At 38.5% G+C, this 26,769-nt stretch overlaps 1 protein-coding gene across 1 annotated transcript in view; it reads right to left on the reverse strand.

Moving 5' to 3' along the window:
- The window catches only part of CSMD1 (CUB and Sushi multiple domains 1), a 1,233,014-nt gene that overhangs the window by 880,230 nt on the left and 326,015 nt on the right, over nucleotides 1–26,769 (reverse strand). Inside the window, exon 3 of the mRNA XM_069805938.1 lies at nucleotides 1,500–1,612. Coding sequence (XP_069662039.1) covers nucleotides 1,500–1,612 — 113 coding nt within the window. The remainder of the gene's footprint in view (nucleotides 1–1,499; nucleotides 1,613–26,769) is intronic.

The following is a 26,769-nucleotide window of genomic DNA, read 5'->3' on the forward strand; positions in this document are numbered from 1 at the left end:
CCAGTGGGATGGGGGAGAAAATCAGGAAAAGAAGTAAAACTCCTGGGTTGAGATAAGAACGATTTAATAGAACAGAAAAGAAGAGACTAATAATGATAATGATAACACTAATAAAATGACAACAGTAGTAATAAAAGGATTGAAATGTACAAATGATGCGCAGGGCAATTGCTCACCACCCGCCAACCGACACCCAGCCAGTCCCCAAGCGGCGAATCCCTCCCCCCCCCACTTCCCAGTTCCTAAACTAGATGGGACGTCACATGGTATGGAATACACTGTTGGCCAGTTTGGGTCAGGTGCCCTGGCTGGGCATGAGAAGCTGAAAAATCCTTGACTGTAGTCTAAACACTACTGAGCAACAACTGAAAACATCAGTGTTATCAACATTCTTCACATACTGAACTCAAAACATAGCACTGTACCAGCTACTAGGAAGACAGTTAACTACATCCCAGCTGAAACCAGGACAGTCATCACCAAAAATATTTTTCTTTTAAATTCTATCACTTAACTGGCTGTAGGCAGCTCTTCCAGAATAATCACTTTCAACAAAGGATTATACCTATGAAACCATAGAAAAAATGACTTTGCATTTGAGAAGTAATCTGAAACGGAGCTTTCTACAATTTCTAGTACTTAAAGCCACGCATTTCCCATAAATAAAAAAACAGTAGTAAAAAAACCCAACCCACCCACCCCAAACCACCACACACTCAGTTTGAAAGCAATCCTCAAGTTACACTCAGAACACCCTCATTATCCAACAAGGCTAAGCAACTGACTTAATACCACTGTATCTCCTAACTTTCCCAAACAAAGGTTGCAGATCTCATAAAGCCTTTTGTACAACTCAAAGTATTAAGGAAATTGTATCAGTCCAGTTTTATGAGTTTAATTCTTAGTAGACACTAGAAGACATGAAATGCTTGGCCTTATTTTTTCCCAGAACTGTGCAGTCATCACTGTAGTCTAACATTTTCCACAGAGTCAGTTCTCAACTGCTTTGGGGTTTTTGGTTTTGTTTTTAAATTTATATATACACATATATTTTTGTTGTCATTGTTCTTGTTTTAATTTTCCACAAGGAGAAGATTAGTGATTGATTTTCAAGTCCAGTTAATATCCATATCGCCTCTCATTTTTATCATTATACCCCTTAAGTTAGGCATAGCCTAAAGAAGTTGTCAAAAGAAATAGCTTAGGAAATAATAAGAATACCATTTAAATGTAAGCATTTCTGAATCCAGCTTTGGAAGTCTGACAAATTCAATAAAAAATTCCAGCAGAAATTAAATTATTAGTTTAAATTAAATTTCAAAAATCAAGACTATGACCATGATGTAGTAACATTTAAGTATGTTATATATAAAAAAAATAATAAAATGCAATATTCATGAATGATTCAAAGCCCAAACAATTAAAACTGAAACATCATGTTTCAACATGAAAAACATATATCAAGTAGAATAAAGACCTGGAAGAAAAATAGTTCCTACCTTCGTAGATAGCTTTGAAGCCTTGAGCACTGACAGCAAAATCTGTGGTGAAACAGAGGGTGAGGATAGATCCTGTGCTCACAATAGATGATGGAAGCTGAAAGCCAGATAACCTGTGCAATAAAAAGGCACAAGTTATTTTAACTTTTAAAACAAAGCACATCAATACGTGTGCTGAGCATTATGAGGAGCATCACATTTCTACATCCAAACTGCGAATGCATTATGCTTTTTGTCCTGATGCAGTCTCTAAACATTCAGTCCAAAGTTTCAAACATGTTCTTGAGCTTTTTAACCCTCCTATTTTAACACATCTGTGTGCTCTCCAACAGAGAACACGGAAAGAAAGACCTGTTTGTATCTACTAAAGATAAAGAATTTTTTTTATAAGATTAATTTCAAGATAAAGATAGGTAAATTTAGGACACCTAGAAGTAGATACCCAGGCCTTGACTCACATAGAGATACCTAGCACAATTTGATAACATGGACTATCCTGTCTGACATCCAGCTGCTGCTTCAGAAAAAGCATAGATCTCATATGTTCAATGTCTTATACATTGACTGACCAGAAAACAACAACAAAAAAAACCACTTCCATTTAACAGCTTCAGAAAAATTCCATTTCCCATGTTATTAGCAGTCTTACCTTTACATACAAAACAGAATTTTGGATAAGCTATAATTACATTGCAATACTGATTTTAAGATAATTGCTCCAAATAAATGTTTTGATTCATTTTGAGGATAAAACAGATGGGAAAAAATGTTTACATCCTTTACTGAAACATCACTAAAGACAATTCGTTAGACCTGGCTTACACTAGTGAGATGTCGGTTTCTTGACTGTTAAAATAATTTCACGTAAGCAAGATGAAAAACACCATTACTGTCCCACAAACCCAAAACTATACTGTCAGCTTACATCACTAGCCAATTTCTGTATTTTGCAATAGGGGTATGTGATCCATGGGGTACAGGACAATGCACCAGAAAGCCACCTTTCATTCAAATTTCACCCTGAAAGAGTTTCTTGAATTCTGACATTAGAAGAGCTCATCAAAAAAAAAAACCAAACAAACAAAAAACCCCGAACCACACCCACAGCACCACACCAAAAATGCTTTGATATATTTTTAATCTGGATGGTTAAGACAATCCATGCCTTTAAAAAAATCTTGCCTTTGAAATTTATTGTACAATGATGCTGTAGTTCATTAATTGGCATCTGGAACTGCAGAAGATAAATAACATACTAGTACAGTAGTATCAGTGAACTAGAAGTTCTTTGCAAAATTAGGCTTATTTAAGACCGCTCTCATATATAAAAACATATAAGAACTCCTCCATGCTTGGATTACACCAGTCAGGTGGTTCCCCATCTTTTTTCAATTTTGAGATTTGGAAAACAAATGTTTGGCTCAGATGAGTCGGAGGTCAAAGCAAGGAGAGCTTTAAATACAGGTGAAGGCATACGGTCAAGACAACTTAAGTCAGCAAAAAGCTTTCTGCAATTTCTTCCTTTCTTTTTAAACAACATTGTCTCCCACATGCTAATTAGCTGTTTGCTCTAATCTTTTCACCTTCTGTATACTTGTCAACCTATTACTCCTATTCTTTTCCACCTCATTTACTCCAATTCCAGAAATAACTAGGTTGATTTTTCCCTCAATCCTCAAACCGCAGAACTACTGTGAGGCTTACCACATCTTATGTTCAGACTTTTGTATGTTCTCTCACCTGCACTAGACATTGCAGTTTTTAGGGAAATGTGCCTCTTGTTCTATTTAATAAATTAGAGCAGTTATCACTACTGCCCTACATCTGAAGTGTACTGTATGACAGTTCATTATTAATTTAGGGTATGTATTTTCTGATCTTACTTGCATGTCTCTTCCTTCTTTGAGAAGGGATTCAAAGAGTTCTGCTTTTAAGGGCTTTTTTTTGGATAGCACTACAATATTTCCTGGATCTAACATCTTTTTTTGCTGAAATACAAGAAACTAGCATGCATTGTAGGGGAAGGAAGGAAAATCAGTATGAGACATGGAAAGATAGAGGTAGCTAGCCTCAACACTTCACACTACATAGGAGACCAAAAAAAAAAAAAAAAAAAAAATCAATAAAAAGACAAAAAAATCCTATAAATGCAGAACTATACAGCTCTAGCTACCTCATTCCTGATCAGTGTTTGCTCCACTTGGTATGGAATTGGTTCATATAAATGAACTTATCTGAGCAGTGACTGGACATTCTGAGCTCCTGTTATGATTTCTAGACCTACCTGCTTTGAATCTGTTATGCTAATAAGTGTCACTTCTACAATATGGATTCTTTATCTGCCCAATAAATAAAATTATTTCTATACTATTCCCCTTGAAATACTGGAAGATCATTCTTTAGGCTAACTGACATTGCAATTTACATTAAAGGAATACAAATATATTCTTTTATACCTTAAATCAGTGCACTTTAAGGTTTTACAGACATAGGAAAAGGCAAGTATGTGGTAAACTTCAAGGATTAGTACATCAACTTGAAATCTATTTTTACATTACTGTAATCCTAAAAGAGATTATGGAAAAGTTTCAAACAGAAAAAAAAAAAAAATCTGTATTCCAGTCATTCAACACAACTACCTGGGTGCCTCTACAATACCCTTGCCACCTGAAATATTTCTGAAAGCATCTTTTCATAGTATTCGAATAAATTCAGTGAGATCACATGCCATGAAATTGAGTGCAAACAAAGACTAGACAGCAGATGAAAATCTAGAGTGTTATTCTTCAGACATTTTTAGAATTAAACCACTGCTAACCTACCAAGTCATCTCCCCTCCCCCCCCCCCCACTATCATTTTTGCTAGGTAGTTATAGCTCATGCATCATAATGTGTTTTGCACATTCATTTCATCATGCAGAAAAATCACACACCTTCATGTGTTGCTTTACTTTGGAAATGTATCTTGGCAATTAACTTGTAGGCCTTTACTGCAGCCAGAAAGGGAACTGTTGAGACAGACAAGCGTGTGTGCTAAGAAAGCAGAATCATTTCAAATCCCTCTGCTAATGAAACTGTCATTTGATAAGCTTCCACTACTTCATACTGAGCATATGGCAATACTTTAAGCTTAAAATATTGCTACTTCCTTAACTTTCAGTAGCATTAATCTGCAAAAAATGCACACACTAAAATACTTTTTAACCACAGATGGAATATATTTGGCTTGTCTATAAAGAAGAAACAGAACTTGTAACAGAGAACACAGTGGTACACCAGTACCAAGTTTAGCCTCTGGTTGAGGCAGGGGGGGAGGGGGGGGATCAGGGAAGACCACAAGAAACACCACACATTTCATTCTACATTGTCATTTCCTAGTGATAAGGTCTATCAATACATAGTTGGTTATTTTGGTTGGGTTTTGGTGGATTTTGTGTTTTTTTTCCCCAGTAGCATAGCAATAGGTCCAGGTGGCTCTGCTCAGAACTTCTCCACCCTCTACTTGTGATGGCACATTTTGAGACTTCCTGGTACTAAACAGTGCACCAAGTCCTCTGGGGGGTTGGCAATGGCAATATTGTTACAGGTCTGTAGCAAATGATGTACAAGAAGAGGCTGAAGGAACAGATTTGTTGAGCCCTTAAAAGATGACAACTAAAGGGTGAACCTTACTGCTGTCTTCAGCTACCTGTTGGAGTGGTATAGAAAAAGCTGGGTTCCCCTTGGAAGCGCAGAAAGGATGGGAAGCAACAGGAAAGGTGCAACATGAGAAATTCCAGGTTTGTATTTTAAAAAAAGAAAACACCATGATGGTGGTGGTACATTGGAACTGATGCCCAGAGAGGATCTGGTATCTCCATCCTTGGAGACACTGGAAACTTGATAGCCCCCTGAACAGCATGATCTGTCTTCAGACCTGGCTCCAATGTCAGCAGGAGATAAGATCAAATAATCGTAGTCTCTCGTAACCCAAGTAATTCAATGAATCCATGACCCATAAGGAATGCATGGGCACAGTCCCTATCACAAGCAGCTGCTGTAAGAAAAATGAGAACATTCAACAGTTTGAGGAAATAAAGAAGTACAATCAGATCAGCCTAATAAGTTTTATGTTGTTTGCATAAATTTATCAAGGACTGAACTTTTGCTGAGTGTAGTTACAAAATTTTAGCAAGTCCCAGCTCTTCACATAGAAACTGACAGGCCTTCAAGCATGGTTAAAGCTGAAATGATCTTTGCAGGTGTTTTGAAGACATTCTTGACACAAGAATATCTTTGCTCCTCTTCCCTCCAATGAGAACTATTACATTCTTGTTTCCAGAGTCACTAGATGATTTTTTTTAATAAACATTTTGCATCACCCTCATGGTTGAAATGGTCAAATGAAGCTTCCAGAACAGCTCTATCAGGAGCAGCTATCCAGCATGAAGGGTCTCATATGATCAGACCACTTTAACAAGTATATACTGGTGTCACAATTGCCAAAAAACAATGAGCAGTTGCAAAGGAAAAACAGAAGCATTTTTGCCATTTGCTAGCTTATTCATTCCTACAGCTGCCTGTAGTACAAAGTGATACGTTCGGGTTACTACACGTGACAAAATTTTGTCAAGGTTTAAAAAGATGTTGGGGGGAAATTTAAGAGCCAAAAAAATCCTAGAGGGAAGGGGGACCCTGCACCCATAAGGGCTAATTCTTTTTTCAAATCAGGCCAATGAAATCTATGAAAATACATTATTATAATTAGAAGGAGAATCAGATCTGTTAAATATTTTTAGAATTATGTCTGAAATATACACACACACTTTTTTTTTATGTATCTATGAGCTCTGCTCCTACTTCTGTACAGCTTGTTCCCAGAAACATTCTCAGAGGAAGTAACTAGCATCTATTTGGCTAAGACAAAATATTCTTGCCTGAAATTAGCTATCAGATGTCTCTTCAAAAGCTAATAGCCAAAAGGATTGATGTTACTAATAACAAGTATATGACTAAGTTCAAATGAATTATCCCAAAAGCAATTTTGGGCAAACCATAGGTAAATGGCAAAATCAGAGCTATTCTTTTTTCTCCCTCAAAATCTGTACAAGGGAAAAAACCTAACATTTCTTCCATTTTACCATAAAGTGATACAGGTCATTAACTGCCACAGGAGACACCAAAGATGTCTGCCATCAGCATCATATCTTTTCAGGTTTTACGTACTATTCTTAAAATTGTCATTTGATGTAGAGGAGATCCATAAGCTCATTCCATATCAAACTCACCATAACACATGAAAACACAAAGTTATTGGCAGGTGCCACCTCAAAGATTGTGCTGATCAACCGCAGATCAGAAAGCGAGGCAAGTCAAAGGTTACCCTTTAGAACTAAAGCTTTAGGCTATCTATTATAGTTCTCCAGAAATACCTCACTACATCACGGAAGTTGAATACTAAGTACAACACAAGAAAAATGTTCAAAAGGTGGCATCTCATATTTGGCTTAACTAGAAATTATTCTAGAACTATACCATCAATAAAAAGCAGACAAACCCCTTCTGTGTTTTAGGCATCCAACATCACCAATAGTCAATGATATGTATACGCTATTAGCCATCTGAAGAAAAAGCAATCAAGATATGACTCTATGGATTCCTAGCATTTATTCCTGCTTTTATTAATTTATTTATTAATGCCTTTGTGGTAGGTTGACCTTGGCCAGCTGCCAGACCCCCACCCAGCCACTCTTTCACTGATCCTCTTTAACAGGACAGGGAGAAGAAAATAAGATGGAAACGCTCCTGGGTCGAGATAAAGACAGGGAGATTACTTACTAATTATTGTCATGGGCAAAACAGACTTGCCTTGGGGAAAATTAATTTAATGCCAATTAAAATATGTTTGGATAGTGAGAAACAAAGATAAATTAAAAAAAAATTTTTAAAAATTAAACCCCTCCCCCCACTCCCCTTCTTCCCAGGCTCAATTTCAATCCTTCATTCCCGACTCCTCTGTTTCCCCCGCCCCAAGGGGCACGGTGGGATGGGGAATGGGGGCTAACAGCTCCTCCCTGCACTCCTTCCTCCTCACATTTCTCCCCAGCTCCAGCGTGGGTCCTTCCCACAGGCTGCAGTCCTGCAGGATAAACCTGCTCCTTCGTGGGTTTCTCCACGGGCTGCAGGGGAATCTCTGCTCGGGCGCCTGCAGCACCTCCTCCCCCTCCGGGTCTGCAGAGTCGATTCTCTCACTTTTTTCCTTACCCCTCATTTTGCCGGTATCACGTTTTTGCCCTTTCTTAAATACATTTTCCCCCGAGGCGCCCCGGCCTTGTCTGCAGGGTTGAGCGGTGCCCTGGGGTGGGTGGGTGGGCTGGAGCCGGCTGGAACCGGCTGTGTCTGGCTCGGGGCAGCCCTGGCCGCTCCTCACAGAGGTCGCCCTGCAGGTCCTGCTAACAAAACCGGGGCACCCACACCAGTACAGCCTTCACGATGGGAGAAGAGAACACTTCAAAAGCATGATCTGTTCAAGTGCACCTCAGTTTTACATATTAAAAAGTCAAATCATTAATATGTTATCTTGGTAACTAGTAATTTGAATCCGTTTAAACTACCTGAACACATCTGGACAAAAGAGAAGCTACCGCAGTAATTTACAAGAAGGTGTTAACTCCTGTTATTCCACAGAAAATAGCAGCAATGCTATAGTAACAATCATGATTACAGGATACATATCCGTAACATGACCTTTTATGAAGCCACACAAGCTCTGAAGTTCCCTTCTACAAATAAAGGGGAGACTGAGAGTTGCTATTTTAAAGCTCTGCCAGGTGCCAAAAAAAAAAAAAAAAAGAATTAACACTCTTGTCTTCCTGGTTTTGAATCTGGAAGACTGAATAGGTGCACCCCTAACCAAAGGCATACGACCATACAACATGCTGCCTTTCCAAACAGTTGGAACAGTTCAGTAGCCAACTGAAATTATCTCAGAGAGCAATGCAGTTAAGAACAAAGCAGTCTTAGCTGAGTATGAGCATGTACAGTACTTCCATCATGTAATTAAAGTCCTTTCTGCACACAGCATTTTTGCATTGAGTTCAGAGTTGGAAGCTAACATTAAGTAGACAGAAGTACAGCTGATGAAAAAAAGATTTTTTTTTTTTTGCTTTTCCTAGAGACCAATTATTTAAAAATTAAGCTTCTCTCAAACTCTTACAAAAATCTTAAAAGAAGACTTGTGGTTAGTTCAAAGCTTCTTTTATGGATAAGTCTTTGTTCAAACCAGACATTGATAATTCAGAACAGTCCAATAAGTATTTATTTCTATAATTAGAAAAGACGCATGTAAAGGCAGCCTCAAGACTCAAATATCTCCATAGGATTAATTTCTAGCCTATGACTAGGTATTTCCCTCCCCTCCCATAAGACCTATTTCAGAGGTGGAATTGCATCTCCCATAGTAAAGAGATACTTTTTAAGGTTAATAAATAGTAAGGTTTATGGTGAAATTTCATACACTAAAATAAAAATATATGATGTCATATAAGTATTCTTATGCAAGTTTTTAGTCCTGCAAACAGTAGCCACCAATAAGGTATAATCACAAAGAAACAAATATGAAGTGATTTTTGCAGTATTATTTCCCAAATCTTGAAGAATTTTCATCTCCCCTGTCCACTGCCATAAGCTGCTGTTCTGGAGCAAAACTCAACTCTTGCAAATATCAGAGATAATAAAAAAAGCTTTTTTAAAAAAAACAAAAACACAAAGCAAGCTAGCCACAGCCACTCCTATGGGTCATGCTCTCACAGGCTTATCTGCCTCATTATATAACCTGCAGGAACCAGAAAAGCACACTCTTAAAAATTCTATAGGGATTTTCCCTCTTTTGTTCATCATTGTAAGATGCCATCCCTGGGGGCCAGCTCCTGTTTGTACTTGTTATCAGCAATGAGAAGAGTTACCCACAGGTTAAGACACCTAATAGTACATAAAGCCAGGAGACTAGTGTATCCGTTCAGCAAACCAGGCTGTTACCCGCCATGTGTGAAACCACATAAGCCTTAATAACTGGCATCCGTTCTGTTGCCAAGAGGAAGCGAAGATTTAAAACCTGACTCAGATACCAAGTCATACATAAAGGAATGAGGAGCTACTACAAGATTAGTACAAGATCTATAATTTATAACTGATTTTCTACCACAGAAGATAGGCTAATTATATATATATAGTCCCACTACCCCGAGCCTCAATTTTTTTCTTTAAGTCATAGAAAAAGGGAAGACATGTACAGCAAACTATTCAAGGTCAAGTTTTTCATTCAGAGGCTCCAATTTGGTGGCTTTTCTCAAGCTTAAGGCAATACTGACTGTTCCTTAAAAAAACTGTACAAGAAACACTGTGATGGGCAGAGCCTCAGCTCAGAGAGCACACCCAGTCCTCCACACAGGAATCACCCTCTTCTTCCCCACCTCTCCAGCATAAAGAAAATACACAGCAACACCTCCTCATGTTGATGACTGTTAGTCAGCTTTTTTTTTCCCCCAAGAAAATGAATTAAAACCCCTTAGCTCTCACATTTCTTACTCCGGCAGTATCAAGTATTCCTCGGTGCTGCTTTCTCCAGGTTCAGACTCCTCCATCTTCAAGTTCTCTCAGGTTATAGGCCCACAGCAACACCCCAACACTGCTCTTCCAGTGCTCCAGTTCCTCACTTCTCTCTCCCCAAGAAAGCCCTCCCATTAGATAGCCACAAAACTTCTTCCACCAGCTGTCTCCCCTACACCCAGGAAACTCCTGCAAACCCCTCAGCTGTTCCCTGAGCCCTCATTTGATTAATTAATATCAGGTGCTCCTCCATCCTGCTAACTAGAGGCAGTTAAGCTGTGCATACCTCATTAGAGGGGCACAAGTACTAGCAGTACACAAAAGGCTCATCCCTTACCTGGGTGCTCTTCTGCAATTCAAGATTTATAATCTCAAGTTAATAATCCATTCTGAATAGGCAAGAAATAGTTTTTTTTAATCCAAGCCTTTTACATAGCTAAATACATGTACATTTTTTCCATGGTATGGTCATGTGAAAACTTCCTGATGTTTCCTGTGACTTTAGCTTAACTAGGAATTAATTGCAGGAATTATAAAATTAATACTTTGCAAGTAAGGGAAGGATGGAAACAATCAAAAGTTCCCTCACTGAAGTCCAGAAGGTCCCTTATAACCAAAACTCACCGAGTTCGGTCACTAAGCAGAAAGAAGCTGCACGCTTAATGATTTTGACATTACCTAATGACTTAGCCTTCAGAAAAAGCAGGTGGTTTCTCTAGCTGGCACCAAACAGCCATGGTAGCAAGGCTTGCATCTGCTGCAGGACGCCCTGATGTTGCAAAGCAGTGCCCTGTGAGCCCAGTTACCGGGCTTCAGTAAGGGAGCAGGAAAACATGAGACAAGTTGGCCAATGTCAAACCAACACGCAGCCGTGAAGGGGACCAAAGGGGAGGCAGGTCTCGGGAAAGCGGTAGAGCTGAGGGCTTCAAGGGGGTTGCAGCTGGTGGCAAAGGCCTGGCAGGTCTGGGCAGCCAGCAGGCTCTGGCAGTGCCAGCACGGTGGGATTGCACGGCAGATTGGGGAGAGGGCAACTCCCAGAGCGCTCGTCTGCCGGTGGATGGGCCTACTGGGGTTTGTTACTCATGCTGAGAAGAAAAGGGCTTGCCTAACAGGAAATCCCAGTACTTCCCTACAGTCCCAGGCTCCAACGTAGGGCAAACCACAGAATTAAAAAGCCACTTTATGTCTGAATCGCGTGGCAGTCACTAAGAGTGGCGGCTGCCAGCTAAATGAACTGGTAGGCCACAGCACTGAGCTACAGCTACACCGAAGTGCCTTCTTTTCCTGGCAGACCTTATCATTATCCCATGTATTTTCTTATGATTTCTACCCATTGTACACAAAATGCAGCCACAGAAATGGTTTCATATGTCTCTGTGCTAAATGACATTGAAAGAAAACTTCAGCTAATATTTGATAAAACTGGACAAAAATAAAGTGGTATTATAAACCATTACTGCCAGAGGGATAAAACCAATGTTTTACCTTTAGGAGAAAGACGTTATTTCAGTTACTGTAAGGCTAGTGTCTCTTTATGCTAGATTAAAAACAACTGAAACTTTAAGCAAGATCATACATTCCCAATTAACAATTATATGAACAGACTCCATTTCTGCCTTCTAAGAGCACACAGATATTTAGACCAAAGGCACCTCTTAGCTGTGCTGGTATGAGCCCAGATGGACCTAGTAAAAGTAAAATTACACAGATATAGGTTAAAATGTCATTTGATTCAATTAATTAATAATTATATTTCAAAGAAATCCTATTTTCAGAAAATTGTGGAAACGGGTTTCATAGGCTGAATTATTTCTTCGGGCCTGTTACCTATATCCCTATATTTGTTAGCTCACTAATAACAGTATGATGAGTTTAATAATAAAAAATATAGTAGTAAGACCATTGTTAGTAATAGATTCCAAGTGAGATTTAACATTTTTTTAGTTAAAAAAAAAAAAAAATCAGGAATTGAGTCAGCAAAAGTAAGATCTTTCAGTGATTTTACCACCCATACCTTCTCAAAGAGTTTAAGATAAAATCTGAGAAAACATTTACATTAGTTTAAGCTTCATTATGTGTTTTGTCTGTTTACTCTTACACATGGATGTAACATCACATCAATCACTTTTTCAGTAGATATGTCGCATTAATACACAACAGTGTATATGGTGATCTGTTATTTTACATAACTTCAGTTGTGAAGCTAGCTTGCATTTTCTATGTCACAAGGCTTTAGAGAGAAATTTACGTCAAGTTAGGAACAACATTACAGCAATGAACAGTTGATTCAACTTCAGAATAAATGAGGATGAATGTTTTCTGAAACTTTGCTTTATGAATCCATTATAAATCATCCATAATGCTGTAGGTGATATTCATGCTCCCACTTGTGAGTTGTTTGGAAATGAAAAACGTACAGAACTCTTCATATGAAAAATAAAAAATAAAAAAAAGAAAACAAACCAGAACACCCCAAACCTCAAATCCCTGTCATAGGAACACAAATGGTATTTTATGCCTCTACTAAATGGAATTTAGAGAGGAAAAAATCTGTGAAAAGGACTCTTTTTCTCTTCACAGGCCAGCCACTAATAACTGAAAAATCACCTACATTTCCACCTCCCTAGGTTTTACAGGCTCACCTTTTATTACAGTATCAGAGCACCTCCACAAAAACCAGTGAAATGAAGCCAGTGTAAATGGAAATGGAATGATAACAAGCGGCTTAGAAGCCCTGCAACACACAAAAATTGCCTGAAGGGGGAAATAAATCAATTTCTGAAGCTTTCTTTTAACGTTTTTACAAATTGGATTACAGTAGTATTGCCAGCTGAAAAAAAACCTACTCTAGCCTTTTTGGCAGCACCACTTTAAGCAGAGGCCTCAAGGTAAAAGAAAATATGCTAGCAAGTATTTGAATAGATCAGATTTTAGTACAAACAGCATGTTTGGCCTTTGCAGCAATAGGGAGGTATCTAAAAAAATATGTTACTGTCCAAACATGATTGTATTTAACAAACAGTTTATATAGTACTCACTATTCCTACTGTAAGGAAGACTAAAGATTTGTGCCTAGAACTTCTTTCTGGGAATGTGTGAAGCTTCAGATGTGGCCTACAGTATGCAGTAAAATTTTGAATACTTACGTGGCTTTGCAGATATCCATTATCTGTTTTGGACAGGCTAGACTGTCTGGCTTTTTTTTTATTGCTCAATTCAAAATACATACTAACATACTAATGCTTGAAGTCATTCCCATTAGTGACCTGGAATCTGACTGTTCTTCATATTTTTAATTGAGATATATACCCTTTTGGATTAATGAAATAAAATAGGTCAGGTAATTAAATACTTACATGTTTCTAAAGAGTAAAATATTCTATTTTAATACTTTCTAGTCATTATTTTTCAACTGCTTTTGCCAAAATGGCATTTTTTTCCACATATTGCTGATCAGAATTTTTTTAAAAAAAGAAAAAATGATACAAAGTTAAAAACAACCTAAGTTTAAAAAAAACCCACCTTTTTTGTACATCTTTCATTTCATAAGCCAAACTTTAAGCTGGCTTTTATATGTTTTTGCAAGATATGAGCTTGATTTTGTTTACCTAAATTTAAGTTCTCGGTAAATCAATCAGATCCAAAATATTAGAAGTTAGATGCCTTAATTTTTCCATATATTAGTTTCTCATTTGCAAAATAAGAATAAAATTACAAACTAAAAAGATTCTTTTGAATTCAGAGGGATGGAATACCTGTCCTGTGAGGAAAGGCTGAAAGAATTGGGGTTGTTTAGCCTGGAGAAGAGAAGGCTCCGGGGAGACCTTATTGTGGCTTTTCAACACTTAAAGGGAGCTTCTAAGAAAGATGGGGACAAACTTTTTAGTAGGGCCTGTTGTGATAGGACAAGGGGTAATGGTTTTAAACTAAAAGAGGGTAGATTCAGACTGGATATACGGAACTCATTTTTTACAATGAGGGTGGTGAGACGCTGAACAGGTTGCCCAGAGGAGCTGTGGATGCCCCATCACTGGAAGTGTTCAAGGCCAGGCTGGATGGGGCTCCAAGCAACCTGATCTAGTTGAAGATGTCCCTGCTCATTGCAGGGGAATTGGACTAGATGACCTTTAAAGGTCCCTTCCAAACCAAACCATTCTGTGATTCTGTGATTCTATGATGCTATGAATTCAAGTACTTTGCAAATTGTCGACAGATCCAGAGTTAGGGGAATAGAATGGGTATATTCAAGTACTTCAAATTAAAAGAAAGTTAAAATAATGTGCTATTGTTTCATTTTAAGCAATTAATTTTGGCAAATGAAATGTGGGGGATCTCCAGATTGTTTGGAATTTCACTGGAAGCATTTGTTAGAGCTCTAAGACAAAAAAATTATGTACTTAAAGAAGAACAACTGATGAAGTAGTTCCAAAACGAAAAGCTTTTGGAGCAATCGAGTGAAACCTTTCCTTCACCTATTGTGTCTTTCCAAACTAGGTACATTTTCAGCTTAAAGAATCTTCTCAAAGTGTTATTATATGTTATACATATTATAAATATGCCCCTAGGAGTCTTTTCACTTGATAAAATAATGTATCCTGTTTCAGAACTGAGGAGAGGATTTTCCTTCACTGTCACCTCATTATGACTTTACTTTTTTTTTTTCCTTAAGTTAATTGTTCTGACAACTCTATTTTAAAGGGGTTAGGCTTTGACAGTTTTAGACTATCTGCACAAAGCTCACTATATTAACTTACTGCTCCTATGTTTTACTCCCAAGAGCTATGACATTCTTTTTCTCTATGCAAACCTTTGAAGTCTGTCTGTTATTTCCACCCATCATACTTGAAGTTAGTACAGTATATATCATTTAGTACTTGAATACCTCCTGTCAAAATTGCTGCCTGGCTTGTTTGTCCTTTATAAGAAAGAAATCTAGTGGGTATTTCAGTAGGTCAAAAAGTTCATTTTATCTAAATTTAACTTTTAAAAAAGTCTTTTGCAGGTAACTAGTTTTGATAGTTTCAAATGGCACTGAAAAAGAAGTGGCTACTGCTACTAATATGAAATAAAGGCCAATTCTGGCAATGTTTGAGAATTAAGTGAGTTCTTTGGGCTAACTCTACACTTACTGTATTAAGTATCATATACTCATATTTTCCATCATTATATCACTTGTACATATTTTACAATATTCAAAAGTTGTCTGTGTAGTTCAGTGCTTCAATTTAAATATTATTCCTATGTAGAGCAGGAATACACTGTAAAAGGAAAGGGAGAGGCACAGCACAGACAATAATATCTGACATAGGCAATCAAGATACAGAGATATGGATTTTCACAAATGGATCCATTTACAGTGCAGATAGGTGAGACTGAAGGGCAAAACAGTGGTGCATTTTCTTTCTTATCCTGTAATAAGGACCATATACCATGGCAAAGATCCAGAATCCTTAAGAAGGCTGCACACTTAGTATGTACCTATGAAAATTGGCGCTGTTTGTTAGTGTATGTTGAAGCCCTTAATTCTGTATCTTTGCTGATATTGTTACCCGTGCTAACAATATTTAACTACCACATTTTTAATACCTTTATTTTGCCACACTAGCATTCACCATTGTATTTCTTTGGTATAGCAATTAATGAATCTCAGAGTACATTGACTTTTATAACCAGAATATTTTTCTTAACTCTTAGAGCAAAAATCATTATGCTGAAATGTCAGCTTATCATTATTTTCAGAATATCCTTGCCTCGTACATATCCTGTTGCAGTGTATAGTGTAGTTTACTGTACTGAATTCCCATTGTGATCTACCTCAAGTTGCTAGTATGCATACAGTTTTTAATGATTACCCTCAAAGTGCTCTCTTTATGATACTACCTTATCAATGTGCCCTCTGATCAGTAGATCTTCAACAAATTCAGAAGTAATGAAGCTGAACAATCTCCTGTTAAATTTAATAGTGAACAAAGTTTGGTAGCTTCAGCCTGAAATATCACATCCCAAAAGTAAGTTTAGAAATATGTCTTAATTGAGAGATGTTTCATCTTTCTTTCTGAGCATTTTCTGTGCTTATATTTTAAGTCACCTCAGTAGAGGTATGCCCTAGGATGCATAATTTGATGCTTGAGCTCCTCCTATCAGAACATTCTATCTTGTTCTCCTGTCCTTTAATCCTTACATATATAATATATCATTTCAGGGCTTATGATCATCATTGAGATTATCTACAGTAATATCATTTTTAGTTTGGAACAAACTGTTTCTTATGGATGACTTGCCCTAACAACTGTGTTTAGGTGAGTCATATTTTGCTAGTTTAAAATGTTCTCATTCAAAGTGTTTCCTTCAGAGAAAGGATGTATGCAAAGCCTTTTTTGCTCATACTTTTAATTTCAGCAGTCTTTCTCTTAAAATTGTATGGTAATATGTATACATTAGCCCCAAGCAATGGGTGTTGCCTAGTTACCTGAAGCAAGGTACATATTAGGCAAATTCTGCCATTAAATGTGTAAGATCTCTGCAGGAAAGTGGCAATGCTCTGCATTATCTGTTAGGCTATTGCATCTCGCTTACTCCCGCAAATAGTCTTGCGAGAGATGCCTGAAGCTGCCCTGGTTACCCATGTGTGTCCAGATGATGCGGCATCTTGAATATCTGAACACAGGTAATAGTTTTGTTTATCTTTAACACAATATTTGATACCACCAGCACACTCAGGTGGTCTGCAGGGTTCTGACATCCATTTCTACAGGCAACCTACAGGCTGCCCATAAGTACCTACAAGAAGAGAAGGAGGGGGCAGACATAACATTGTTTATATGAAGGAAGTCAATACTGCAGGAACTGGTATTGCAGGAGAGCTTTTAGTTTTATGTTTTGCATCCTAACCCTTTCAGAACATGACTCTTGCTGTCAATTTTTCTCATTAATTTGAATAGAAGTTTTAGTTAAACTCATTGTTTAGAAGTTCTTTGTATTTGGCTATCTTTTTATTGTCACTGGCTCATATTTATGTAGAACAGTTACTAAAGCTTAGCTTTTTCTCATGAAGGTGCTGACTTCTTCACATTGTTGTTATTTTAATATGGAAAAAGATGGCTTTGTTGAACTAGCTTCCCAAGTCTCTGATGGCCTTTGTGGCCAGAGAAAGGTTTTAAGACCAAACCATTGTGCAAGATTCCACATGCCTGTGGAACAGTCATGCCATGGGCTACAGTAGTACTTAGCTATTCCCCTGACAAGGTGTTAATATGGGGATTACCTACCTCTCCAAATAATGGGTGGTACTGAAAAAAGTAAGAGAAGCATGAAATAGATAAGAAGCAATAACTACTATTCAGATGGATGACAGAACAAATACAAAAGGCAAGAGAACCACTGAGACCAAAATAATACTGGGCTTTAGGGGAGCCATCTATGCAACTGAGAAAGGAAAGCAGAAGATGCGAGTGAAGACTGACTGTTCAAAAGAGATAAGAAAGAAGCCGTGGAAAGGAATTTCATGTTTTATGGGAAAAGAAGGTAGCCTTAGTTATTTAGCCTTAGTTAACACCAAGAGAATTTGGCTGACCTGACAAAGACTCTCCCATGAATATTCAAGAAAGAGGTTATAGGGGACATTAGTAGAGACTGTGGAATACTGAACTGAATGAAAACAATCCATTTTCAATGGAAAAATTTTTTATTTCTATTTTATGTTCCAGATTCTATTAAGCTGCATGTAGCAAATGGTATAAATCGTTGTCCAGCATTCAGCTCCTACACTGAATCAATGTCTAAACAGCCTATTTCTTTCCAATGACTATGAAAGAAGCCTAGACAAATTAACCTCCACAACTAAAGTTTGCCTTTTTGAAATACCCTTCACAAAAAGAGCTGTCTGGACTGAGAGATGAGATGGGAGTGAGAAAGGTAACTGAGAAAAATGTGTAAGATTAATGGCAATTCTCTCTGCTGGTGAATTAGAATAAAAAGGTGAAGCTAGCCAAGAAGATGGAACACAGACCAACTATGAATGCTGCCTTTCTTGCCATTGCTGTTAACAAAACCATCATGGTTTACAGAAGTAAGGTTTGCTCAGAGGTCAATTATCAATGTGAATGCAGAGTCCCTATTTCAAACAAATTAACAAAAATGAGCCCTGACATTCCAAATGCAAATTCATAAGGAAAGAGAAAGCAAAAGAGGAAAAGAGGAGATACCTAGTGAAGTATTGCCCTAAAAATGGGAGACAAGAAGAAAAAGAACAACTGGAAGAATCAAGAGGAATGCAAAAGAAAAGGAGAGCTATTTGTTCTCTCTCATCATACTTTTTTAAGCTCTGTTCTCTTCTATTTTCTTTAGATTTATGGTTCTTTATGCTTTTTTATACATCTTCTAAAAAAAAATCCCAATTCTTTGGTGTAGTTTTTGTTTTTGCTTACCAACCACTTTGTAATTCCCATAATTCCCTACTACAATGCAAAGATCTGATTTCCCTTCCCTCTCTGTTCTTTTTTTCTTCTGTTAGCTATCACTGGGGGGTATGGGCGGCGTGTTATTACACTTCTTTACTAGCAGACTCTAGTGCTTGCAATCTGTCATTATTCACCCTCTTTTCCTTACAAACCTGTATTTGATCATGGTATGAAAGAGGTATAAGGACTAAATAACCTAATGATGTTTCAGCCTTATCTGCTACAGATCTGTAGCTGCAGTTTTATTGTTACCTGCTGGCCAAACACTACATTTTATTGATTTGTTGATGGAACAGTGTTATTCAATACTGCAGAATGACAGTGCTTTCATCTTTTAATTTCCATATGTTTGGTAGTATTAAAATCTTTTATGTTACCTGTGCCATTTGATCTGGGATATATCATTTAATGATGAAACTCCACCTATCAAAATAAGCCACTTTTTCTTCCATATCAGTATCTATTTTGTGAGTGGTTTTGTTACCATATTAAAAGCAAGACCAACTGGTGTGAGAATACAGGTTCTCATGGAACATTTATTCTATTTAGGATATCTAAAGCAATTTTATTTTATTCTTTATGCCTACATTTCATTTTTGGCTGCTCCTTCTTGACTCTTTGGTAAGAGATAGAGAGACCATGATTCCTTTTGGGATATGTGTACTTCGGAATTTTTTTTTTCTGTTCTATGAAAATGCTCATATTTTAAAAAAAAAAAAAGTTCTTTTTTTACGTCTTGACAATAACAAGAATTTGTGGGATGTAATCTTTTTCCAGTGATCAGGGGTTTTGAGACTACAAGGAATAATGAGTAAGAATTGGACAGATTTAACTCTCCTACATCTCAGGAGGTAATTCCTGAAAAATTGCCTATTCTGATACAGGTGGTAGCAGCTGCAATAGCAGTGTCTTTTTTATTTTGAGAAAAAAAAATAATCCTGAAGTTATGAGCTATTTCCTTTTCTACATTTTACTGAATTAAGCACAGGCTTATAAAATGTTGATAAAATAGTACTTTTTCCATTGAAAAAGACCTCTCAGTGGAAGACTCCAGAGTAATTCTAACCATATCCTTCATCTAGGAGACAAATTCAGTTATGACTGAACAGAATAATACATATAATTTTGCAAATGACAGCATCTAAAATCTTAGATTTACATTAACTGTGTGATGATTGAGAGGTAAAGAATTTAAAGATCCGCAGCAGATAATACACTGACAAAATTCAAAAGTCAGTGGATCTAAATTCCCTAATGATTTGACTACATGACACGGAAGTGTCAGACAGGAGGGAAACTACTAGCAGTGTGTTCAAGTCCATGTTTTGGACTAGTCTTATCAGAAATTTTTATTAATGGCTGAACAAAATAGCAGGAGCATGATAGTGAAACAAAATTAGTCAAAAATGTTGACAAGAAGGAGGAGTAGAATAGCTTATAAAATCCAGATATCATGATTGAAATGATGAGATAGCACTGAGGGCTGGATTAAAAAAAAAAAAAAGAAAAAGATTGTAAAGTAAAAGACAGACATCTTTTCAGATAGGATGAATCATTCTTCATTCATTGATTCTGAAGGAAGCTGGCCTGACCTCTTGCCTAATTTTACGCAGATAAAATTAGTTGAAAGGAATAATACTTCCAGAGACTAATAAAAAGGAATTTACAAAAAAAGCCCTGTCGTGGTTTAAGCCCAGCCAGCAACAAAGCACCACGAAGCTGCTGGCTCACTCCTCCCCCCTGGTGGGATGAGCAAGAGAAAATGTAAAGAAACGCTTGTGGGTCAAGACAAGGACAGGGAGGGATCACTCACCACTTATGGTCACGGGCAAAAGACAGGCTCAACATGGGGGAAAAAAAAAAATCAATTTAATTTACTACCAATCAAATCAAAACAAGGATACTGAGAAGTAAACACAACCTTAAAACACCTTCCCCCCACCCCTCCCTCCTTCCCGGCTCAACCCCACTCCCAGTTTTCTCTCCCTCCTCCCCCCAGCGGCGCAGGGGGACGGGGAATGGGGGTTGGGGTCAGTTCCTCACCCCTTGTCTCTGCCGCTCCTTCCTCCTCAGGGGGAGGACTCCTCACTTGGCCCCTGCTCCACCGGGGGGTCCCTCCCATGGGAGACAGTTCTCCACAAACTTCTCCAATGTGAGTCCTTCCCACGGGCTGGAGTCCTTCATGAACTGCTCCAGCGTGGGTCCTTTCCACTGGCCACAAATCTTCAGGCACAGCCTGCTCCAGCGCGGGCTTCCCCGTGGAGCGGCGGCCATCTTGGGGGGCATCCGTCCCCCTGCTCCGGCGTGGGCTCCTCTCTCCCCGGGCTGCAGGTGGGCATCTGCTCCCCCGCTCCCCTCCGTGGGCTGGGGGGGGACAGCCTGCCGTCTGGTCTCCCCACGGGCTGCAGGGGCATCCCCTCCTCCCCCGCTCCTCCTCCCCTCCTTCCTCACTCCCCTCAGGACCTGCACAGGGGTTCCTCTCCCGTTCCGATCCCTTCACTCACTGTGGATTCCCCTTCTTAAATCTGTTCTCCCAGAGGCGCTACCATGGTTGCTGACAGGCTTGGCCTTGGCCAGAGGCGGGCCCGGCTTGGAGCTGGGGAAGCTTCTGGCAGCTTCTTACAGTAGCCACCCCTGCAGCCCCTCCCCCGCTACCAAAACCCTGACACACAAACCCAAAACAAGCCCCAAAACAAAACAACTATGAATATTGACAAACTCAAACAGTGACTCCAGTTAAAAGGCCATTAAGATGCTTGGGGGCAGATGGACATGACCTGTGTGAGGAAGAGGAGGAGGAAACTGGAGAAAAGGTGGCAAAAAGATAACCTAAAGCAGTGTTTTATGACCTGGGAGGAAGAGGTTAATACAGAAGATGGAAACGTAGTCTTCTGTGAGGTGCCCAGTGAAAGGGTGAGACACAACAGTCTGGAGTTGCACCAAGGAGAATTCCCCACTGAATATAATAAATAAATTATGAGAAAACATTGGACTTTTCAGTTCCATGTTACTATTCAAAACAGACTTTGCTCTCAGGAAAATAATGTGGCTTACTACACAGGACTACACAATGCTACTCAATTCAAACTTAAGCCGTGAGTTGTATAGTTTGCTGCTACCGCCACAAGCTGCCAGAAATAGCTTCTTCTGCTTGAATTACAGGGATATTTTTTAGGGCCATTGCCTCAATTCCTCCTTCCTGAACACCTCTGATCATCCTAGTTTTTTTCTGAGAGGTACCAACCCCTCTATTTTAGGCTAATGATATTGGTATTGTGGAGTATTTGCATAGTAAACACATGCTTTTTGAGTAAACACTATGCTTGTAACACTGAAATTTAGCAGAAAAAATAGCAGCTGAAAATGCCATGCTGAATATCATATCAGTCTAACAAGTTTGGTCAAACTATTAACCTAAGCCACTACAACAGCCTGAAAAAGAAACCTCTTCGGCAGCTGCCTTGTCAAAAGAAGAGTACAGGAAAGCTCATATACTCATGCTCAGCGGAATAATTGGGTAATAAGATTTTTTAAATACAAATACTTAAATGAAGTAGTAATAGTTCTTTCCAGTAAAATCTTTTAGGTATTACTTAGAAATATCATGCTTAATAGCTGATATCTTTCTGAACAACAACATATATACTATTAACATGCAATCTATTGACCTCTCACTTGTACCAAAGGTCTTTAAATCAGTACTGGTAGTATCCAGCACATATCACCATAGTTGAAAAAAATCTAGCCCAAATGAAAATAAAGTGCTAATAAGCATTAGTATTCAAATCTAGCTTGCCAAAAGCACAAGCAAACCAAACCACGAACTAAAAGTCATAAGAAAGAACAATTAAGGTCACTGTTCCAGCAATGCCTCTCACCAAGAAGCAGATAACCCAAACTAGACACTCAATTCACACTAGCCATCACCACAGCCAATGATGGCAAGGAGAAAAAAGAGGGTAATTTTCTTCCAGTCATACATTTTGCACTGATTCTTACTTTACCACCACATTCTTCCATAGACAAGGATTAGTGTTAGCAAATATTGGATATGGAAATTAAATCCCACCAAGAAAAACTTTTCTGCTTTTATTTTTTTTTTTTACTACATGACTTCATTTTTTTTTCTCTATAGGCCTTGAGTCTTTACTCTAAGATCAATCTATTTTTAAACTGGCTTCCCTCCAGTTACTACATATTGAATTTGAGGTACGGTATCCAAAACTGGATGCCATTCATCAGCTGAGGTCTTTCCAGCGCTAAATAGAAAGGATGGTTTATTTTACATTACTTATAGAAGTCTATTTTCCTGTTCATACACCCCAGTATGGAGTATTTTCTTCTTTTATCCTGTGCAGGAGTTTGAAAGTTGTTTATATGAATTGAAACCATAAACCTCAAGAACCCTGTAAGTCTTCTTCCAGAACATCTACCTTATTCCTTCTGAACTAGTCACTTAGCTGTTATTAGTTTAGGGATGGTTAATAAAGCTTAAAATACAGGTCTTCACAGCTTTTGGAATCACAGAATATTTTGAAAAACTACCCAAGAAGACAGTAGCACCAGAAGAGCACTTGCACCACTTAGTTTAATTTCTTCTTGTGTACTTATTTGATTTTGTTTTAATACATGCACTGAAAAGCCACATCGCAAACATTAAAAAAATCTTTAAGCATTTTGATAAGTCTGCAGAGACCACCTTGTCATATTCTTTCTATTAGCCTACTCTTGTTTGCAAGATACAAAAGGAGCAGCAGTAAATATCAACCAGCCAAGAGATTCCTTAATTTCTCATTCTTCAAGCAATTAAAATCTCTTACTTGGCCTTAATTTGTCAGTGTAGTCAGTATCACTACTCATTCTGATACATCCTTTTACATAATGGTGCAATATTCTCTCTCAATAAATAGAAAATCACAAATATTTCTTTAGCATATTGCTAAAATCCTGCTCCTTTTTACAATGAAAATAAATTACCCATTTTATCCTATTAATCCTTTCATCTGTTCTGAAAACTCCCATGAATGCACTCGAGGAGGTAGAGAGACAAGTGTCTGGTTTTGCAAGGTAACGGTATAGAAGAAAATTTTTTTAAATTGTGATGTGAATTGAGAACTCTAACCTAGAGTCCGCACACTTTAGTAGTATGTGAAAGATTCAACTCTGTAAGTGAAGTGTCTCACTAAGGTATTTAATTCATGGATTCAGTTTTATTACTATTGTGGGGTCTTATTGTAGGCAGTGGTTTGGAAAGCTTCCTAATTATTTACTGTAAAACACACTGTTAATACTGCTGGTCCTACTGATTTTTTTTTACTAGAAAATGCTTTACCACCAAAACCAAATAGTTTTTGTCTGCCAATAAAGCAATGCACCAAGGTTTATCTAATCTTTCCAAGTTTCTAGCATCAATCATTCTTCTATACATTTATGCATAATTTGCAGGAAGACTGTAATTTTCACAATTGATAATGATCTCTTCATTTAGTTGGCTTTGCAGCTTTGTTAAATATTAATGCTCTGTCTTTGGTCTTCTCTTTCTAACCTTTTGATTATTAAGGCCTTCACACTACTTTGTGTAGGTGGCTAAGCTGCTGAATCTTAATTCATAATTAATTTTCAAGCAAATTATTATTATATTTCTTTTTTTTCCCCTTGTGATCTTCCTGAGCTATCTTTTAGAATATTGCTATTTTATTATTTACATGGACTTACAGTGAAAGCATCTGCTACTACTTGATAACCAGTACTGATTTCAGTGAGAGGTATATTAAGAACAATTAGACATTAGCGCTTTTACAGCTGAACCCTGATATCTTACCTCCACTGAAAATAAGTTGTCAGTAAATTTAAACAAATGCATATATATTTTTCAAATAAAAATGACAAAATCTTTTCAGTCAAAAAGTGACACTGTCCTGCATGACATCTTTGTCTCTAAATTGGAGACATGGATTTGACGGATGGACCACTTGGTGGATAAGGAATTAGCTGGATGGTCACACTCAAAGAGTTGCGGTCAATGGCTTGATGTCCAAGTGAAGAGTGCTGTTCCTCAGGGGTCAGTATTGGGACCAGCGCTGTTTAACATCTATGTCAGTGACATGGACAGTAGGATCGAGTGCATCCTCAGCAAGCTTGCCAATGACACCAAGCTGTGTGGTGTGGTCGACACGCTGGAGGGAAAGGATGCCATCCAGAGGGACCTTGACAGGCTTGAGAGGTGGGCCTGTGTGAACCTCATGAAGTTCAACAAGGCCAAGTGCAAGGTCCTGCATATGGGTTAGGGCAATCTCAAGCACAAATACAGGCTGGGCAATGAGTGGATTGAGAGCAGCCCTGGGGAGAAGGACTTGGGGGTATTAGTGGATTAAAAACTGAGAATGAGCCAGCAATGTGCGCTCACAGCCCAGAAAGCCAACTGTATTGTGGGCTGCATCAAAGAAGCATGGCCAGCAGGTCGAGGGAGATGATTCTCCCTCTCCGCTCTTGTGAGACACCCCCAGAGTACTGCATTCTGCTCTGGGGCCTCAATGTAAGAAGGACATGGATCTGTTGGAGCAAGTCCAGAGGAGGGCCATGAAGGCGATCAGAGGGCTGGAGCACCTCTCCTATGAAGACAGGCTGAGAGAGTTGCGGTTGTTCAGCCTTGAGAAGAGAAGGCTCCAGGGACACCTTATAGCAGCCTGCCAGTACCTAAAGGGGACCTACAGGAAAGATGGGGAGGGAGTCTTTAACAGGGAGTGTAGTGATAGGACGAGGGGTAATGGTTTTAAACTGAAAGAGGGTAGGTTTAGGTTAGATATTAGGAAGAAATTCTTTACTGTGAGGGTGGTGAGACACTGAACAGGTTGCCCAGAGAAGTTGTGGATGCCCAATCACTGGAATTGTTCAAGGCCAGGTTGGATGGGGCTTTGAGCAACCTGGTCTAGTGGGAGGTGTCCCTGCCCATGGCAGGGGGGTTGGAACTAGATGATCTTTAAGGTCCCTTCCAACCCAAACCATTCCATGATTCTATGAAAACTGTAATAATATGAGATGCCTTGGAGTGAAACATTCTGGATGTTGACATATCTGCGACTAGTTATACTATATAGCTCTTATATAAAAAATTTGTAACAAATACAAGATAGAACAACAATCTGTGTGGATGGTATCCACAACCCATAAGCAAAGATAACACTCAACATTTAACTTTTCAGCGTGTGAACAGATTTCCCTGAAGATTACAAAGAACTCTTTCCCAGTAACTTTCTCTGTATTTTGTGGCACTGTGGATTTCACTTTTCTGTTATGCACCAGCATCCCCATGATTAAGATTTAAAAGCAAATGCAACAGCATTTAGTGAGGAATGTGATGCTGCCTGGCTGTGGTTTATGTCACTGGCTGTATTAGCAAATTGGGTCAGAGAAATAGTGTGATTTTGCTGTGAGCCTGTCATTGTCTCCATTTATCATGTGCAGGTTTGGATCTCTGAGCAGTTTTGATGTACATGAACTAGATTTTCCCAGTGCTTCAAGGGGGCATTAGGTTAAAAACCAGCCCGTTAGCTACACCACCACTGAGTCATCCAGTGTGCACATAACACTTTTTGTCTTCGGTGAACTTTGCATCATATTTAGTGGAAGCTTTCTGCCCAGGAGCCAGACTAAATCTAACCTGAAGCAAAGCCCTGACCCTATACAATGTAGAGGTGCAGGACTCAGCATCAGCCACTTCTGTCTAGTGGAGTGCCCCTATTGCACCTAATTATTCGCTAATGCAGGAATAGTCTTTTAGTGCCCTCAGTCTACTGAGTCATTCACAACATCTAAACATTTCTATAGGCATAAAGAAGCAGAGCGTGCTAAGGAATTTTTAGGTAAAACATGAAATCACCTAAACAGCATAAGTTAGCTTGGCCTGCATTTGTTACTGCAACCTTTTTTAGAACTAGCTTTTAGTTCCTTTATATATATATATATAAAGCATTTTCCAATAGGTTTGTAATATGTAAATCCTAAACTATAAAGTGGCAGTATTTTTTTCTTTACAAATGTGATTTTTTCAAAATTATTCTGGTTTAGAATATTTAGCTGCTGGGCCACATACAGTAGAGACATAGGTACCAATTTCTTAGCTTTGCAGGACCTGGTTTTGGTGTCTGATCCCTAAGGAAAAAAATTCAGCTGCATTAGGCATCTAAGGTTCTTATGCACTGCACAGGGAAAGTTAAATGCTTCAA

Source organism: Haliaeetus albicilla, chromosome 18, assembly GCF_947461875.1.
Source record: "Haliaeetus albicilla chromosome 18, bHalAlb1.1, whole genome shotgun sequence".
NCBI classification, from domain to species: Eukaryota; Metazoa; Chordata; class Aves; order Accipitriformes; family Accipitridae; genus Haliaeetus; species Haliaeetus albicilla.